General features: G+C 42.8%; 1 protein-coding gene across 4 annotated transcripts in view; it reads right to left on the bottom strand.

Moving 5' to 3' along the window:
• EPB41L4A (erythrocyte membrane protein band 4.1 like 4A) overlaps positions 1–18,411 on the bottom strand; it is a 97,834-nt gene that overhangs the window by 4,816 nt on the left and 74,607 nt on the right. For all 4 annotated transcript variants that reach the window (XR_014556080.1, XR_014556081.1, XM_083702330.1 and 1 more), the window contains exons 14-20: positions 13,886–13,964; positions 11,707–11,790; positions 8,917–9,030; positions 8,407–8,484; positions 5,824–5,943; positions 573–620; positions 402–470 (exon numbers count right to left, since the gene is read on the bottom strand). Coding sequence is in view for 2 of the 4 variants with exons in the window: in XM_083702330.1 (XP_083558456.1) it covers positions 402–470; positions 573–620; positions 5,824–5,943; positions 8,407–8,484; positions 8,917–9,030; positions 11,707–11,790; positions 13,886–13,964 (592 nt within the window). In the remaining 2 variants the exon portion in view is untranslated. The remainder of the gene's footprint in view (positions 1–401; positions 471–572; positions 621–5,823; positions 5,944–8,406; positions 8,485–8,916; positions 9,031–11,706; positions 11,791–13,885; positions 13,965–18,411) is intronic.

The raw sequence follows: 18,411 nt of genomic DNA, 5'->3' as shown, positions 1-18,411 counted from the left end.
GGTATGTGAATCTGGTCTGGGACCATAATAAATTTCATTTCATTCAAAGTGAGGGTCACTTCTGCCATCAAGGCTTGCTTGGGGGTGGAATTTGTGAGGGAGTGGCAGACTCCAGAGAACTAAGCTGCAAGTGGAGAAGCATTCTTAAAAGTACAATTTATTGGCAACACAACACATATACGCCTGGCTGAAATGAAATGGAGCTCAGAGATTCACTTCTGTTTAAGGTCTGAGTGATGTTCACAGTGGATTGTGCCTCATTATTTAAGACAGAACTTTGCAGCTCTCTCCAATCTTGCATGATTCTTTCCAATACAAATCTCAGAGTTAGATTTATTTAGCTATATACAAATAGAAACACTCCTGTTCTCTAGGAGAAAACAAAACAAAACACAACTTACTCTATTTTAGTATATGGAATCTCTCTTAATTGTTCCTCAGACATGCCAGATGGGTCCACAAGCTCCTTTCTAGAAAAGGATTGCACACAAAAAAGAAGTTATACAACCACATTCATAAAAATAGATCTGTATTGTTCCATGGAAGCTCCCTACCCCTGCAGACATACTTACTGAATGTGTTTCCACAATTCTTCCTTTGCTTGCACATCTGGACTTCTCCTACATAAATGCAAACAAAAATATGTCATTTCATCAAATGCATAATCCTAGAGCAAAGACAAAACCTTGAACTAAGAATAGTGATGCAACTAGCTAACATTTCTGCAGAGAATTAAGCTTTACGTTTTCATGACATGGGGTGGTGTTGAGAGTACAGCCACTGAAATTAACAAACACTAATAAGCTTGTTCCATTAATTTCAGTGGGTTTACTCTGAGTAAAACCTAGCTGAATATGGAAATGTCCTATTCTGACTAAGTAGTTCTGAGTCTGAACCACAGTTTGTCTTCCTCCAGGCAACTGTTCGACTAAGCTGCTCATAAAAATGGAGCCACTTCAGCTTTGTTTTCCCCTCCCATGTTCTATTAGCTGGAAAACAAATGGGGTTTTTTTTGGAGAGCAGGGTTAATGGTGACATCTCAGCTGACAGTCAACTAAAGTGTGTGTGTGTATCTGTTGTAATAATACCACCTTCGTACAAAGGCTACCCAGCACAAGAAACTGATGACCCAATTTCTCACTCTCTTTACCCCAAGGCTGTCAATGCCATGGATTATTTTAATGCTGTTTGTGTCTTTCACCTTTCTCCTCCTCTTCCTCATTCATTTCCCCCTCCCAGTGCCTTTGCCTTCCCTAAGGCAGAAGCCTGATGCATTGCTTAACACTGGGGGAAGGGTTAATAGTACCTTCCAGCCTTGAATGTTGAATTGCTTTAATCTTCCTTTTGGTCCCATTCATGCAAAGCAGCAGCAGCAGCAGCTGTGTACTCCGCACATATCCCGAGGGACTGGCAAGCCCTTCTGAATCTATAATACTCAAGGCTCCAGGGAATGTGCATAAGCAATCCATGATTCACTGGGAAGGGGGAGAGAATGGCTTTGATAATGTTTATGTCCCAGCTACCATGGCGAGGGAATGCCCTGAGGCTCAGTGTGCTTGGCATGCTCACAGACCATGCTATCCACTAGATTAAGTGATATTGGTACTTCATGTAAAATGAAAGTGATTCAGGTGGGCCCTTCTACTGACAGCAGCCATAGGGATAAGAGCAGAGGTGCCAAAATGGTGCCCACTAGTTGTTGGCCGTTTCAAATTCCCCCAGCCACAGCCAGCGTGGCCAAGGGACAGGGATGATAGGGACTGTAATCCAAAATCTGGAGGGCATTATAGGTTGTAAGAAAGACACTGGGGTGGGGGGGATGAACTTCAGCTTTTGATTATTCTAAGAAGGTTCATCACATTCATCTGCACTCAGTGGCTTAAATGCAATGATGATGATCATCATTAGAGAATAAGTCATTGTTCACTTCACTAAATAAGCCTACATGTGGCTCTGCAATGTAGCCCATGCCTCCTTCATAATAAATGGGCTGTTTAGTTCGGCTACTTTTACAGTGAAACCATATTGAGAAATCTGTATTTGGACACAGTGATGATACTGCATGCATGCTATAAGCCCCACTTTCCCTTTCAAATCACCCTTATGTGAGTGAAAAGAACAAATGGTTAGGTTTGTGATTATGTTTTAGGAAAACTGGGCTTTGCTGCATGTTAGCATGCTGCCAGCGACAATAATTGTGATAGACACACGGCAGGGATGTAGCAGAACAGGGGCAAGGGTTTACTCGACATGTCCTACATAGTATAAAATATTGCCATTAAGCCTCCACTGAAAAACAGAATGTAGCTGCTCTCCAGTTCCTAATGGCCTGTTCTTAGCAAGAGATGAGGAACCTGTTGCTGGACTGCAACTCCCATCATTCTTGATTAGTGGTTGATGGGAGCTGAGTCAAATCCAACAACTTCTGGAGGGTGGCAGGTTCTCCATCCCCACCAAGACAGCTGTTGCAAAGGGAGCAAGCAACAGATGACTGGGACCAGGATCTAATTCTAGCCACATAGCTAGTACAGCAGCACCAATCACCATGCTTGCGTACATCACTCCTTTCTCCTTTAATGTGTACAGGGAGTAGCTCAAATGAACAGCAGGCTTGCTTAGGGAGTATTCGGGCACTTAAAGACACTTGTGCATAAATTTAAAAGCCTAGATGGTCTGAACTGGCACAAAACTTGTACGCTATACTCATAATTGTGATTTTCAGGCTGGTTGACTTTGCTCCACTTGCAATGCTCTTTTAGCTACAGTAACAGCTGACGAATCCCACTAGGATCAGAGCTGATATGAGGGAGCTTCCCTCAAACCCCAAAGCAGCCCTGCACAACTTGTGAGCCACAATTCCGAAGTGCACAATGCTTGTACAGCAGACCATCAGTGGCTCAGTGAACTTCACAGTTTTCTGCCTACCCAGGACTATAAAGACATGAGCAAAATACTCAGCTACACAGCTGGTGGTCTGTATTCAGCATGGGGAGCTGCAAGTTGTGCAGGCCTGCGGTTCTAAAAGAAATCTGTGGTGCACTGGAATTTAATCAGGAGAGAGGTATGTGTGTGGCTTTTTTTTTTATTCTCATTTTATTTATTTTTTAAAAGAAACTTTAACCAGCTCCTATATGCTGGTTGTGTCTGTATTACCTTTTTTTTTGCTTGCATTTTCACCTTTATTAATAATTCAACAAGAATTTATGATTTGCAACCAGGCAACGTTTTGTGCTTTTAACTATGGGGTTTTTTTTTACAGCTATTCTTAATTCTAAAAAGCCCTTTGGCAACACAGATGTTTTGCTTGAACTCTTAGAAATGATCCCCACAGCACTAGAACACTGAGCTTTTTATGTTCGCTGTTGTCGTAAAAAAGAAACTTCTTTTCACCTTTCTCACCCCATTCCCAGATAAAACACAACACACGCATCCCAAACACAAACCCACACACCCACACCAGATCAGTAATATCCCTAATTAAGCAATTTAAAATCAGAAGACCAGGTATATTCAAGAATTTATAAAGTTAACCCTGACTCTCTTAAAATGCATCTAAAACGTAAGTGTTTAAATGACGCTAAAGACAGCTTTCATTGTCAGAGTGATAGCAGGTGTCTGTTTCAAATGTATTGCATGTAGAAGGGCAAGAGAAACTACAAGAAACATTTTCACTTTGGTCACTCTGCTGTACCAAAACAGGCATGAAGCAATGCTGGTTGGCTGTTGCGGGTGGGGCTTGAGGGGGCCTTTGACACACTTACCCCCCCCCACATCCATCACTAAGGCTATGAGAGGCTGCTGGTCTCCAGCCTTTAAGAGTCTGCAACCGTAGCACAGAGGGTGAACTTTTACTGCTAAGTGTGTGGTTTTCCAGATCAAGGCCAATGGGCATTAATCTAAGTCAGTGTCACACAATCACTTTCTATGGCATAGCTCCACAAACCTGGATGGGGTTAGTTTAGGCGGGGTTTCCCAAACTTGGGTATCTAGCTGTTTTTTGAGGGGACTACAACTCCCATCATCCCTAGCTAGCAGGGCCAGCAGTCAGGGATGATGGGAATTGTAGTCCACAAACAGCTTGGAAACCCAAGTTTGGGAAACCCTGGTTTAGAGCATGGGTCATCGGCCTTCCAGCTGACGTTGAGACTTCGTCTCCAAGTAGCAGGGACGATGAGACCTATAGTTCATCAACATCTGGAAGACCAGAGGTTTCTGACTTACATTGGTGAAGCTGTTCATTAGAAGAGCAGATGCTCTCCATGTCTAAAGTCCCAGATTCAATCCCTGGCATCTCCAATTAAAAAGGATTCAGGACAGAAAATACCCCTGAAATAAGCCGTGGGCAGCAGCTTTCTTACTCCCTATATCATGGGTAGGCAAACTAAGGCCCGGGGGCCGGATCTGGCCCAATTGCCTTCTAAATCCAGCCCGCGGACAGTCTGGGAATCAGCGTGTTTTTACATGAGTAGATTGTGTCCTTTTATTTAAAACACATCTCTGGATTATTTGTGGGGCATAGGAATTCGTTCTTTCCCCCACAAAAATATAGTCCGGCCCCCTACAAGGCCTGAGGGACAGTGGACTAGCCCCCTGCTGAAAAAGTTTGCTGACCTATATAGTCTTTTCATTCATTGTACCACTTTGTAATCCGTTTTTTTTATTCCATTACATTAATTTTTTCAGTCAAAGAAAAAGCCAGGAAAACTAGTTAGTTATCAGGCTGTCAAATTATAAACTCATTTATAATATTCAAATTGACCACAAGAGGGAGCCTGTGCCGTCTCCTTTAAGTAACAAGTTCATCCAACAAAATTAAGTGGAAATTTAAAACAAAAACAGAAAACCTTCCTGCGAAACAGCAGTTCTGAGGCAGAGCAGGTTTTTCTCAAAATGTACAAGACTTGGTATACTTAATTATTCTGAAAATCTGAAGCACTCTAGTCTTGCAATATGAAGGGATGTCTCCCACTTTGGCTTATGCTCTCTCTCAATACAAATGAGATGATTTGCAAATGCAGTTTAAATTATGTCTGCATGTGCATTGAGTTAAGGCAGCATTTCTGTGCCATCTTCAAGATGCAAATACATACTTTTAACACAGTTATTGATCTGAGTCTCACATTTTCCCCACAGAAGTATTTCCTTAGGAGAAAGGGCTGTCTTGTAGGAAATTTACATAAAGTCATGTGCTGCAGTTCTTAAACAACTACTATAGTCATGGAGATAAACTATAAGTCATGCAATCTATTTTTGGAAATGTATCTAAAGTAGACGGGGCAATGGGGGGGTCTTTATGAGCCCCCTTTAATCTCATCTAAGGTTACTGTCTTAGATTTGTCAAGTATGATCAATCCAAGTTAAGCACCTCACATAATATACAGTAACTGGAAAAGGCTGAAAATAAGACTTGTTGTTTGGTTACCCAAACAGTAACCTGAAAGCAAGCTGCTTTTCATTGTGACTCGTTTCATTTTGGCCGGAATTGTACTTGCAATAAGAGTTAATAGGTCTAACACATTTAGTCTGAACTGACTGTATTATGCAGCTGACAGTATTTACATTCATTTCCACTATAGATCTCTCTTCCTCCGCTCTGCAGACTCTATGCTAGATTTTGAAACTGCCATTTGTAGTTAGGTAAGAACTGCATGAATGAACGTAAACACGTATGTATCTGCATGTATACATTTCTCTTGTTTGGGAGGATAGATAATAAAATATGTAGCTTTCACGTATGCAAAAGTAGAGAGCTGTCAAAACCTTGTTAGAAGTCAATGTTTTAGATGTATTATAACAATACAATAACAAGCGGTATTAACATACGATCGAGATCTGTGCCTGGATCGCCGGTGGTTGGGATCAGATTGGTTTTTCTCTTTTTGTCGCCTCTGCACTGCTTCCCACTGGGGACCTGAATCAACCATGTCATTCTCCTGCCGTACCCTGAGGAAAGAGTGAATGTTGAGAGTGAATACCTGATGGATCAGCATTTTAGTGATTTTTTTCACCACTTTCTGAGAAAGTACATTCAGCTTCAGTTTTGTGAAAAGCTTTCTCATGCATGCAGGTGAGAGAAAGAACATTATGAGACATAATCCAGTCCATTGATTTCAGTGGGAGATATTATATGCATAACAACGTATAAAAAAAATCTGCCTTAGAGTTGGTCAGACTATTTATCTAGTATGCTATTCTCTACTCTGACTGGTAGTTCCCAGTGCCCCAGAAATAAGGTAACAGACAAGACATTTATTTGATTCCTCTGTCATATATGCATACATGTGTACACACAATCATATTCATGCTGTTTAACTTGCCATTATCACCGAAGTTAAAGTTAATGCAAGCATTTCAGCTTGCCAGACTAACAATCCCTTCTCTCTTCCTGTTCTGAGGCTTCTGCTGACCCCCAGATGAAATTTGGGGGGGGGGGTAAGGGAGGCACAAAAGAGACTGGGGAAGCCTTGTGCTAATGGAAGTCGTTGCATGGACTGCTACTAGTGGGGCTCATTAAATATTGCCTGTCGCAATTTTCTGTACAACTAAAAGCACATTTTTCATGAAGCAGCTTTTGTGAAAAGCCCTATGCTCTTGCCTCGTGGGATGACAAGGTTGCTAGACTGGCACCTTGCTCATAAGCAGCTCATCCCGTAATGGATGGGCTGGATCTGGGTACAGGTAGTGTCACGCCCGTGCACGGAGTGGGGTGTAGCTGGGTACACTTGCCCTAGGCCTCAGAGGGCTCAGCTGGCTGGAGGGCCTCATCAGGGGCCTGCCAGGCTTATGCTGCCATGCTGTCAGGAGCTGGAGTCAGGCATAGGTCAGCAATAAAACAATAGAGCACCCAATGTCCACGAAGTTAACTATTTATTCAAAGAAACTAAAATGGGGCAGGTCTAATGATCACAGCAACTCTTCCCAGTAGATCAGTTGCGAGGACTGAAGGTCCCACCTTCCCACTGCTCTCTAAGGCTCCTCCCCTGGTTCCTTCTCCAGCAGTCTTAGGCTCCTTCATCTTGTCTTTCGTTGCTCCTCCCTCTTCATTCCTCTTTGTGTTCTAGGAGTCCATGGGGGAGGAGCAGGGGTCGCAGCAGGAGGGGGGAAACTCCCTGGCTTCTTCAGCAGCCTTCCTCCACTCTGTCTCTTGGCTACCCTCGTCTCAGGACTCCCCTTCAGCCTCGGAGTCTGAACTGCTCTCTGCCCCCGCCTCTTCCTGCTCATTAAGCCCTGTTGCCTCTCCAGCTTCTGACACCTTCTCCTCCCAGTCTGCCCTCTCTTCTCCTTCCGATCACTTATTGCCATCCCACCACCAATCCCCTTGGGGGTTCCCCAGCTGGTGTCTCCCACCAGTCCTCTGCATCCAGCCAGTTCATGACACATGCCAAGAACTGTATTCTAACAAGACTCTTGACCCTGGTGTCAGACAAGCTCTGCACAGGCCTGGGTGGTGCTGATGAGAGGCTGAGAGCTTTCAGACTCCTCCTGATGGCTTATGAACCTAAAGGAAGCCACCATGGAAAGGGAATAAAGGCCAAGACTGTCTCTTGAGAGAGGACACATGAGAATGGTAGGCTGGGTTAGCCACTGTTACCCTATGCTGAGCAAGCCGCCTCTGGTCTACCAGGAAGACAGGAAAGGATGTGAAGCCGGTGCTGTCCAATGCCCTGAGGGGTTTAGGACCTAGAAACTGTGACACCCCAATATTCCATGTTTATTTGTGAAATATTAAAGTACTGAAAGGGCAGGAGTAAGAAATCCAGTTTTCACTAACACTGACAAGGGGGGAAAACCTGCTTCTACAAATTGATTAGCAAGGCAAAAACGATCCATATAGATTCATATTTAAACAAAGTGTGCCCTAAGTTAGACCAGTGGTTTTCAACCAGTGTGCAATGGCACTATAGAGTGCCTTGAATGGTGGTCAGGGGGACCACAGGCAACACTGGCCTCTGCCCCTCTTTCCTTCTCTCCCTCCTCTGATGCCCTCTCATATCTCTGCCTCCCAAAGGTTTGTTGCAGCAGCCCTGGCTACCAGCTCCACAGGCGAATGGTGCCTCTGGGGCTGGCCAGGGGGTGCTTCCCAGGCTCCTGTGGGGCAGTGGGAGGAGGCATCTCTCTTTGGGTAGGGGGGGACAGCCCAGAGACCAGGGACAGCAGCAGTGGTTGGCTAGAGAACTCCCAAGGAGAAGGAAGGAGAGACTGAGGGAACACTCCCCAAGGGAGGGTGTTTGAAAGGGGATGAGGAGCTGCTGCCTCTGTAGGCAAGGGGTGACATAAATGGGCTATGAGCCCCACAGGGGTGCTGCAGAAAGAATGTAGTTGGTCAAGGGAGCTGTGGAAACAAAATGGTTGAAAACCACTAAGTTATACAATTTGTTTTGAATAATGGCACAATTTCTTATTCACCTATGTCTCTTCTTCCGATGTTCTCTGTTTGAATTTTCTGATTCACTACCACTGCTGGTATTGCAACGGGACCGTGATCTAGAAAGGAGGCAGGCAGAACAACGTTCAGAAAACAATTAAACTTGTCTTATTAAATTACAACAGAAAACAATGGGAACATTTTGCTACGGAATAATAGACAAATTCACACTGTTGCATCAGTCCTGCTAAGATAAATGTTATGTTGTCCCAGTTCCACTATCCCTTTGCTGATGCACAAGGAGCTGTATCAACAGGCTTGGGAGAAGCCCGAGCTTTACGGAAGTACAACAACAAAATACTGGGATGGGGAAACCAAAAATAGCTCAATGGCTATTGAGCATGCTCAGTAGCTGTGGAATGTTCACTGCTCATTGGAAAAGATAAATGGAGTAGAATGCCCTGCTGGTTGGCAAGAACCCTGAACATCAGCACCTCCTGCTACGAAGAGAGGGTGCAATGGAAAAATTTTTTGAAGACCCAAACTCTCACCTTCGTCTAAGTGGCACTCCAGGCTCATTTTCACTCCCTCCTGAAGGATGTCTTCTTCGTGAATTAGGGAATTTTGGAGATCTGTTGCGGTCACTGGGAGAATTATAAAGCCCACTAGGGTCAAAGAAGAGTGAAAGTCAACAGACGAACCCCCTTGATTTTCACAGCAAGTATTGCAAGGACAGACACTAATTTATTTACATTATTACTTTGTTAGTGATGGCAAATATTGGCATTTTCTACGTTGATGCATATGTCATTTTAACAGGTACATAGGTATGATTTGGCCAAGCTAAGATTAAATATATTATGGCCTTTTCGGAATAAATTAAATATATTATTCTGAACTCTGCAAGTAAAGAACAATGGTATAGAAATGAATGTTTGCAAGACAGTAAACGTATTTCCACTGATGCAATTGATTGAAGTAGTCATAAAGCAGAACCCGGGGGTGGGGGAGGGACATCATTCATTCATAGGAGGATTTTTTGCACACATAAAAAAGTCCTCAACTACACCATTTCCTTATAATATTAGTGGAAATAAGACCTGCACTGCCCAATGAAGTCAAAAGATGTAAGGAACCCTATCAGGAACAGAATTACAACCCTGAAGGACCAGGTGTGCAGCCTGGGAGTCATTTTGGACTCACAGCTGTCCATGGAGGCGCAGGTCAATTCTGTATCCAGGGCAGCTGTCTACCAACTCCACCTGGTACGCAGGCTGAGACCCTACCTGCCCGCGGACTGTCTCGCCAGAGTGGTGCATGCTCTAGTTATCGCCCGCTTAGACTACTGCAATGCGCTCTACGTGGGGCTACCTTTGAAGGTGACTCGGAAACTACAACTAATCCAGAATGCGGCAGCTAGACTGGTGACTGGGGGCGGCCACTGAGACCACATAACACCGGTCTTGAAAGACCTACATTGGCTCCCAGTACGTTTCCGAGCACAATTCAAAGTGCTGGTGTTGACCTTTAAAGCCCTAAACGGCCTCGGCCCAGTATACCTGAAGGAGCGTCTCCACCCCCATCGTTCTGCCCGGACACTGAGGTCCAGTGCCGAGGGCCTTCTGGCGGTTCCCTCATTGCGAGAAGCAAAGCTACAGGGAACCAGGCAGAGGGCTTTCTCGGTAGTGGCGCCCGCGCTGTGGAACGCCCTCCCATCAGATGTCAAAGTGATAAATAACTACCTGACATTCGGAAGACATCTTAAGGCAGCCCTGTTCAGGGAAGTTTTTAATCTGTGATATTTTAGTGTATTTTTGGTTTCTATGGAAGCCGCCCAGAGTAGCTGGGGAAACCCAGCCAGATGAGCGGGGTACAAATAATAAATTATTATTATTATTATTTACATATATCATCTTCTCCACAAATAGTGTTCATTAATATTAATTAAGAAATTCCTAATGCCCCATAATTCCTAATGATATTAATGAATCACCAAGTATTCACAGTTCATTTACATGAAAAATATGCAAGTGGGGACATGACATAACACTTGGATCACCCAGAGTTATTTTTTTCTGGTGTCAGCCTAATGGCTTCAGGTATGTGTGCTGAAGTTTTGCCTCTCTCAGTCAATAATGCAAAAACGTACATTTACTGGGCTTTATATTTTGAGCAACTGAAATGTCTTGGCGTAATACAATCTGTAGATCTTTCTACAGACATAAATACTTGTTTACATCAATATGTACCCCGTATATGAAATGAATCGTGTCACATATTTTCGCCAGGAAAATATCCAAGGCACTCCTATCTTAAAAAGAGCTAAACATGGTGGGAAGGAGCAAAGGGATGGGTCTGCACCGTCACCATCACCCACTGTGAACAGCATGTTCCTACACATATTTGTGTTCAACCCTTATGTAATATGGAAGCGCACATGGGTACACCTAAAGCATTTTTGCACCCACACCTGCACCCACAAAGCATTAGCAAAGAAGCCTCCTTCTCTGCCCTCTCCATACAGCTACCCAGAGGTGGTGGAGGGAATGGAACAGAGATAAGGAAACACTACACCAGTGTGGTATAGTGGTTAAGAGCAGTGGACTCGTAATCTGGTGAACCGGGTTCACTTCCCCGCTCCTCCACATGCAGCTGCTGGGTGATCTTGGGCTAGTCACACTTCTCTGAAGTCTCTCAGCCCCACTCACCTCACAAAGTGTTTGTTGTGGGGGAGGAAGGGAAAGGAAATTGTTAGCCGCTTTGAGACTCCTTAGGGTAGTGATAAAGTGGGATATCAAATCCAAACTCTTCTTTATCCTTACCCACCAACAAACATACACCTATCCCCGGGAACTCCACATAGACACATGGGAATCCATTTTCCTATGCCAACCCCGCCCCCTTCTTTCTCCTCCCCCCCCCCTTCTCGTGACAATCCCTGGTGCTTTTTGGTCTCAACTCTCCATCTACAGGGATAGCAGTGTCAAAGGAAAAGGAAGAAGAGCTGCTGGCAGCTGCCCTTAAGGTGGAGATTAAGTTGAATGTGGGCAAGCACACTCCAACCTCTCATTTATCAGTACTTAGCAGGCAATGCCTAGGACTGGGAATTGGTTTCACATCCACACACATTTTGGATGGAAGGACAGGGCACCTCTACCATTGGCAGAAGCTTCTCCTGCCTACCCAACACTCTTGTTTTTGTCCTATTGTCAGCACAGCCTGAATGTGTTCGGATGTCAAAAGCAGTACACTAACAGATTTTTAAAATGTATATACTTTGCTTAGCAAAGATAGATTGATCATATCCTTTTTCCGAGGCATCATACTACTGTACTGCTTACCTCTGTGGGCAGTTTTCCTCCCATGGTGCACTGGTTTTGCTTCTTTGGGTTTCTGGGCTGCTTTCATTTCTTAATTTTTTGAAACTAATAAAGTATAGAAAAATAAATCCCTTAAGAGGATCAAATCATAGAAATGAAGGAATACAAAGGTGTGTTAAAACTTTCTAAAATTTCTTTCTACAGGTTTTGCTAAAAAGTGGGCATGCACACGAAAGCTTATACCCAGAACAAACTTAGTTGGTCTCTAAGGTGCTACTGGAAAATTTCTTTATATATAGGTTTCAAATTTGATTACCTAAAGGACCAACTTCCTCTGTATAATCCTGCCCCCAAACTGAGAAGTTTCACAGAGTCTTTTGTGTGGCGATCTCCCTTGCTCAGAGACTGAGAGGTCCACATGGGGGCTGGTAAACACCTTCATTTTTAATCAGGATTTTTCAGCCTGCCTAGATATTTTGGCTGCTGCGAGCTATGTTGTTTGCTACACGTTGTCCACCTTGTTCATACAGTTTAAAATAAAAGAAAGGCAAATTATAATTCCCATTGTGTCCTGCTGCTACTAAACTGAATTTGGTAAGAAGCCTGTCTGTTTTTATGAAGATTCTTTTCCTGAACATTGATATGCATAATGCTGTTATGTCTAAGGAAACTGTATATCTGCGTGTGTGTATGTGCACATGCCCAATATGGCTTTAAAGCAGAGTGAACTAATCCAGGATGTTGAATTGTTTGCATTAGATTTCTAAGCTATTTGTCATTTGTAGCAGACACACATTTCACAGCAGTAATGCTAAATTGCAGCAGCAGCTCTCTAGATGCGAGGATTATCTCCTGCCGAACACTTAAGAAGGGGATGAACTGGTTCGGATTTTTCAGAGGAGGCTTGGGATGTGAATTTCATGTGTGATCTCTGCTCCTTAATTTATAGTGTATACAGATAGATAATTGGTTCTCTTTTCGGCAATGAACAAGAGGTTAAGCTTTGATCATTGGGCTTACAAGTTTAACTTGGGAAGCATTTCTAATGTGTTCTGTGAGAGTGATTATCAGACCTGGAACCAGGTTAGACTCTCTTAACCAAATTAGCTGAAAATGATAGACAAGGGCTTCTGAAGTCAGAGTCTCAACAGCAAAGCTCCAATACTTTTTTTGCTTTTTTCACCCACCAAGGCAGGACTACTGAAGGAGCTGCAGTCTGAATCCCTGAGGCACCACCTAGGCAGCCTTAGAGGCCCCATTAGTTGATTCAGTACTTGGTCTGGTGACCTAGGGAATCATCTGGCCCTACCATTAGGCAGATGGAGAAAGCTGTCTCAGGTAGCAGATTTTTAAGGTATCATTCAGTAGCAATAAATTGTTGGTTATTTCAATTTACTACAATTACTATTGTATGCACAGAGGTGGGGAGCAGAGTCTAAGCTTCCCGTCCAGAAGTAAGAAGGCCCAGACAGAATGACCTCTGGCTTCCCATCATTCCTCACAGCAGCTGCTGTTTTGTAACCTGACAGATGGATAACGTCAGGGTGTGGCTTGGCCTCACAGGCCAAATTAGGGCCTCTGTTGGACCTAATCATGTCTGCAGGTTTCCTGTGCCTGAATTAGAGCTTCCATATAAGGAAAATGACCCTTCGCAACAGCAGCAATTGGTGATATCACCAAATACTACTGCTGTAAAGAGTCATTTGCATGCACAAGTTCTAATGCATTTTGGTGTTCAGCTGCTATTTAACCCCTTGCTTTCGATCCATGTCTATATATGCCACAAAAGCTTATACCATGATAAAATGTGTTAGTCTTTAAAGTGTCACAAGACTCTTTGTTGTTTTATGTGAAATTCCGCGGTTGTGTTTATAAAGTGAGGCATGGCTACTTAATTATAACGCACCATTAAAATGCAAGCTTTTAAAAATAAACTCTCATTCATTCTTGCATCAAAATGCAAACATGCAGTTTACAGAAGCAGACTCTAGACTAATTATTTGCTTATGAGCATTGAATAAGTCCTTCGCTAATGTGGGTCTGGGACATAGATTTTCCAAATCCAAGAAGGCTAATAGCCTAGAACCAAACTCTGGTTCTTTCTGCCTTTACAAACTTATCGGCATTTCAAATACCTTGCTTCAGACTTGCTGATTCACTTTATGGCAAAATAAAGTAATAATAATTATAATATCACTACCTTTTTATTGGTGAGGGTGCAATAATTTTTGTAGTTCCTTCATTTTCTCCAGTTAAAGTGTGATTTGTACAATGTGATCCTGAAAGATAGAAAAAAATGTATTTTTACTAAATGATTTTAGTGGTTCTCTTGGACTTTGCAGCACACTATGCACCTAGACTTTTGTTGGAGTACACCTTTAGTTTTTGAGACGATTGTGTCTGCGGTAGGAAAGCAGACTGAGAACTATGAGGGGAAAGTAGATATTATGAAAATTTCTAACTTTACTTTTAGTGACTATCTGAAGAAGTGTGCATGCACACGAAAGCTCATACCAATAACAAACTTAGTTGGTCTCTATGGTGCTTCTGGAAGGATTTTTTAAATTTTGTTTTACCTTTGTTGAAGCAGCAGTGAAAGAAACACCAATTAGATTCCGTCCATAAGGCCCATTTTACCACACTTGGAGTGTGGCTGAAGAAAATGTGCTGGAGGCATACTGTGCCTTTACCAGAGTTCAACAGTTTGCCAATACTATATTGAAAATACCAATGACAATGTTCTCATGGGAGTTTTTAACAAAATGAATGCACTATCATCAGTTTGCAAATAGCTCTGTAAAAATACAATTTTCAGAATCTGTCATATATTGGATCAGAAAGAGGTCCACTCAATCTAAGCAGCAATCATAATAAACTGAATGTCTGTTTTATACAAAAGCAAAGCTTTTCCAGTCGGACAGACAGTGCATTATTTTTATAATTAAAAAGCCCGGTGCCAGAAAACGGAAGTGCCGAATGGTGATTATTTTGTCAGGCATAACGCTAAACACAAACTAACAAATGCATGGATCAGAGTTTTTATACTCTAGTTTTTAATTCCTTCTTCATTTTATTTTTATAGTGCTAGACTGTTCCATCTTGGTGGAATTATGAAGTAGTGCTGAAGTTCCAATTCTTGGTCATAGTAGAAACATTACTGAGCAATGAGTAAGCTTTGGTTGCCTGTAAACATTAACCACTGTGGTCAAAGAACGACAATTTATTGACACTAACATAAACCTTCCCAACATTAATGCAAAGCATATTGGAAATCATGCTAGTTTTGTATACCCCACTATAAAACATGTAACCTATATTTAGGATCTCCAAATCTTCAAATAAGCTTACTGGATTGAGTTGTTAGATGCATGTTTGAGCATTTCATTATACACCAGATAAAACACTCTGTTATAAAAGCCTACTGTCATATGGCCTAATAAAATAAGTATATGCTAAACACACAAATATAAAGGATATCAGGGGCATTACACGACAATATCTGAAAATCTAAAAGATGTAATCTTATAACTAGTTTAACATATCCTCATACAATTTTTTATGCAAATCACATAATCCAACACTGTGCACGTGAAGCCCTTAAAAATAATTAAAGCCCCACCAATCAGCTAGCTGGCAGGGGGCTGGTTGCGGCATAGCCTGAAGCCAGACCCCTGCTTCTCCCCCAAATGGCGTAGCAACAGATTAGTAACATTTTTGAAAGTGTTTCATGCACAGAGCCCCAGCTGTTGAACAGGAGAGGTAGACTGCACATGCAGTGTGTATCTGAATACATGATTCCCTATCCAGATGCATATATTGAAATTTCTATGCCAATTATCATTATAGCAGTACAATGAAAAACAACCCGTAGCAATCTAACCGTGGCAATAGCAGCAGTAAAGAAGATTGCAATAATCCAGTTCTGAGGTTACCAGAGCATGGAGTTCTGCAGCCAAGTTATCCCTGTCCAAACAGGGCCACAGTTGGTTTACCTGCTGAAGCTGGCAGAAGGCAGTGTTGGACACCAAGGCCACCATGCCTCATGTGACAGCAGTGGCTCCAGGAGGGTTCTCAAACTACGAACCTGCTCTTCTTAGGGAGCATGACCCCCCATCTAGAGAAGGCTGCATACAACTCAGCCAGGAGCCTTAGAAATAAGAGGCTTGATTCACAGGCAACCAAACAGTTGTGAACCTTAATATATTGGGTTCTTGTTCTTGTTATGTACAAAACCAAGCAGAATTCTGGGGGAAGAGAGGGAAGCTTGGACTTATGGGAGAGTTGAGTCCTCTTTTACGCCTCTGTTAAACGGAAGGAAAAGTTCTGTTGGGAAATTAATTTGTTCACATCTTCCTTGACTGGAGTGTAACACGTCCACCTCCATTTGTGAGGTGTATGTTCACACATGTGGATTTTATCTGGTTGCTTTTTTGCACCATCGTTTTGGTATGCGACCGTCAGGTCAGTCAACCATATCAGGCTTTTTCATGAGTGCTGCAATGGTATGCCTTTACAAACACAATATTCCAGTAATTTCCTCATCAGAACATTGAACATCCATATTTAGCACTTGGAGGTAATCCATAAAACTAGAATAATTGATAAATTTGGTCCATTTAACAAAACAAAAAGAAAAATTGAATTTCTCTAGAACTGTGATTATATTCTCTAAATCTAAAGTAACAGGGTAGTTTAGCCATTATTATATAATCCCATGTACATTCTTTAATTGTTGGACTTTAATAATTTGTATATTACCAGTAATAAGTAGCAGGAAAATATTTAAGAGGGCACTATTTACTTTCAACAATTAAAAAATAAGGAATCCCTTAGAGGACAAACTACACCTTTTGAAAAGGTCTCTTTTATACAGGTATTAAAGGTGCAGAAGCCTTGACTTCTTTTATACCTGGTCAGTCTACCACTGCTAAAGGAAAACATTACAAATGTGTGTATAGTCCATTAGAAAGCAGTTACATTGCTTCTTTAATAATATGACTTGTAGCATTTCTCATTGAATATATTGAAACTTTACCTTGTCCCTGACACACATGATCTGCAGAGTGGATCAAAAGCAGGTAGCTTTCTTTAATAATTCAAATTATCAGTGAAATATTATATTTATTCTCTTCACTTGGTTAAAGTTGTGCTTGCGAAAATACCCACGGAAAAAGACAGGAAGTGTAATGCTGCTTGAACTGTAAGCAGAAGCGAAGCAAGAAACAGCATAGCTGGTAGCTCAATAACGTCAATGTTACGCTGCCCTATATTATCCCAAAATAACAAGCTGTTTCCAGAGGAAGCTGATCTCTTGTTTAAACCAGAAAATGTGTGATAATCTGTAAGGAAAGGAGTGTCTTCCTGATACAAATACACACCGCAAATTGCTTCTAATTTCAGAGAAGCAGAACTACAGTCTCTCCCTAGGTTACATCCAAACCTGGAGGGTGGAATAATGTTACTGCTGGAAGCACTAACTTCTGCTAGACATCAAAGAGACCATAAATAATGTGGAATATTCCTGGACCATGCAGCTGCCCAGCTCTTGTGAACTCCTTGCTTTAATAAGGTGTTTTTTGAGAAATCCCATGAGCAGAACTTGTCAAGATTTCATATCCAGGTTTCCCCGCCCATAATTTTTAAAATTCACTGTGGTATTTCTCTACTCTTTATATAACTATTTAAATAAACATGTGTGGAAGTTATTAGCATTTAAACTAGATGCTTTATTTTCAATGGGGTTTTCAAAAGCACTCAGTACCAGCTGAATTCTCCTCCCATCAACTGGGAAGCTGGAATCTCTTGCTTCAGTTAACTTAAGAGCCAAACTCCATATGAATGTTGGTCACATGTTTAAAGAATGTGCTTAACCTAGCTGCTTCTGATTTAGAGAAAAAGGGGCTGCAGGGGCCAGATTCAGATCAGGGACCTGTCTGGGGAGGTCAAGGGACACATGGAGCAGGAAGGAGAAGGTGAAGCCTCAGCCTTGGATTCAAGCATGGCTCCCTCCCTGCCGCAGCCCAACATGAACCACCAGCAAAAACAGCAGCAGACGCCCAGGGAAGCAGCAGTTGAGTGAGCCCAATGACATGGAGATGGAAGCTTCCACACTTTCCAGCTCCTCGGCCCACCCCCACATCTCATCCACGCCACCAGCTGATGCCCCCCACTCATTTCTTTCATGGTCAGCAGCCTAGACACAGAGACCAAGATGCAACTCTGAGTGACCAGCTGTGAACTCTTCCAAGCTGCTGAGATCCTGCTGAGGAGCTCCCTCAGCATCTTTATTACAGCATCTCATTCCTGCCTGGTGGACACAATGAGTCGCCCTACTCGCTCTCCTCAGCAGCCAACTTTTCTTCTACCACCATGTTGGCCGAGGTATGGCTGAAGAAGCTGGAACAGCATCTGGTGGACAGGACACCGTGTGGGTCCTGAGTGTGGTGGAGGCACTGCTGGACCTCCTGGTTGGCCTCTTCAGATAGTGCAAACGTGTCATGCTGCTCTGGAGGAACAAGCTCATCTTGGACTTCCTCGAGCGGGAATGGACGTCCTGATTATCAAGAGTGACGTGGGTGAGTTCCTCATCAACAGTGCCTGAAAAGGCTACCCAGAGTCAACATCCACCTTACTGGAGGTAGGCCTGAGAACCCGGCTGTCTCCACAATGGCTCACTATCTGAGGATCCCAACCAGTGCAGCACCTGACTGTGCTGGCTTAACAACA

Source organism: Podarcis gaigeae (genome assembly GCF_964106915.1).
Source record: "Podarcis gaigeae genome assembly, chromosome: 11".
Taxonomy (NCBI): domain Eukaryota; kingdom Metazoa; phylum Chordata; class Lepidosauria; order Squamata; family Lacertidae; genus Podarcis; species Podarcis gaigeae.
Note: the sequence above shows the minus strand (reverse complement) of the source record. Positions and strands in the feature narration are given on the sequence as shown.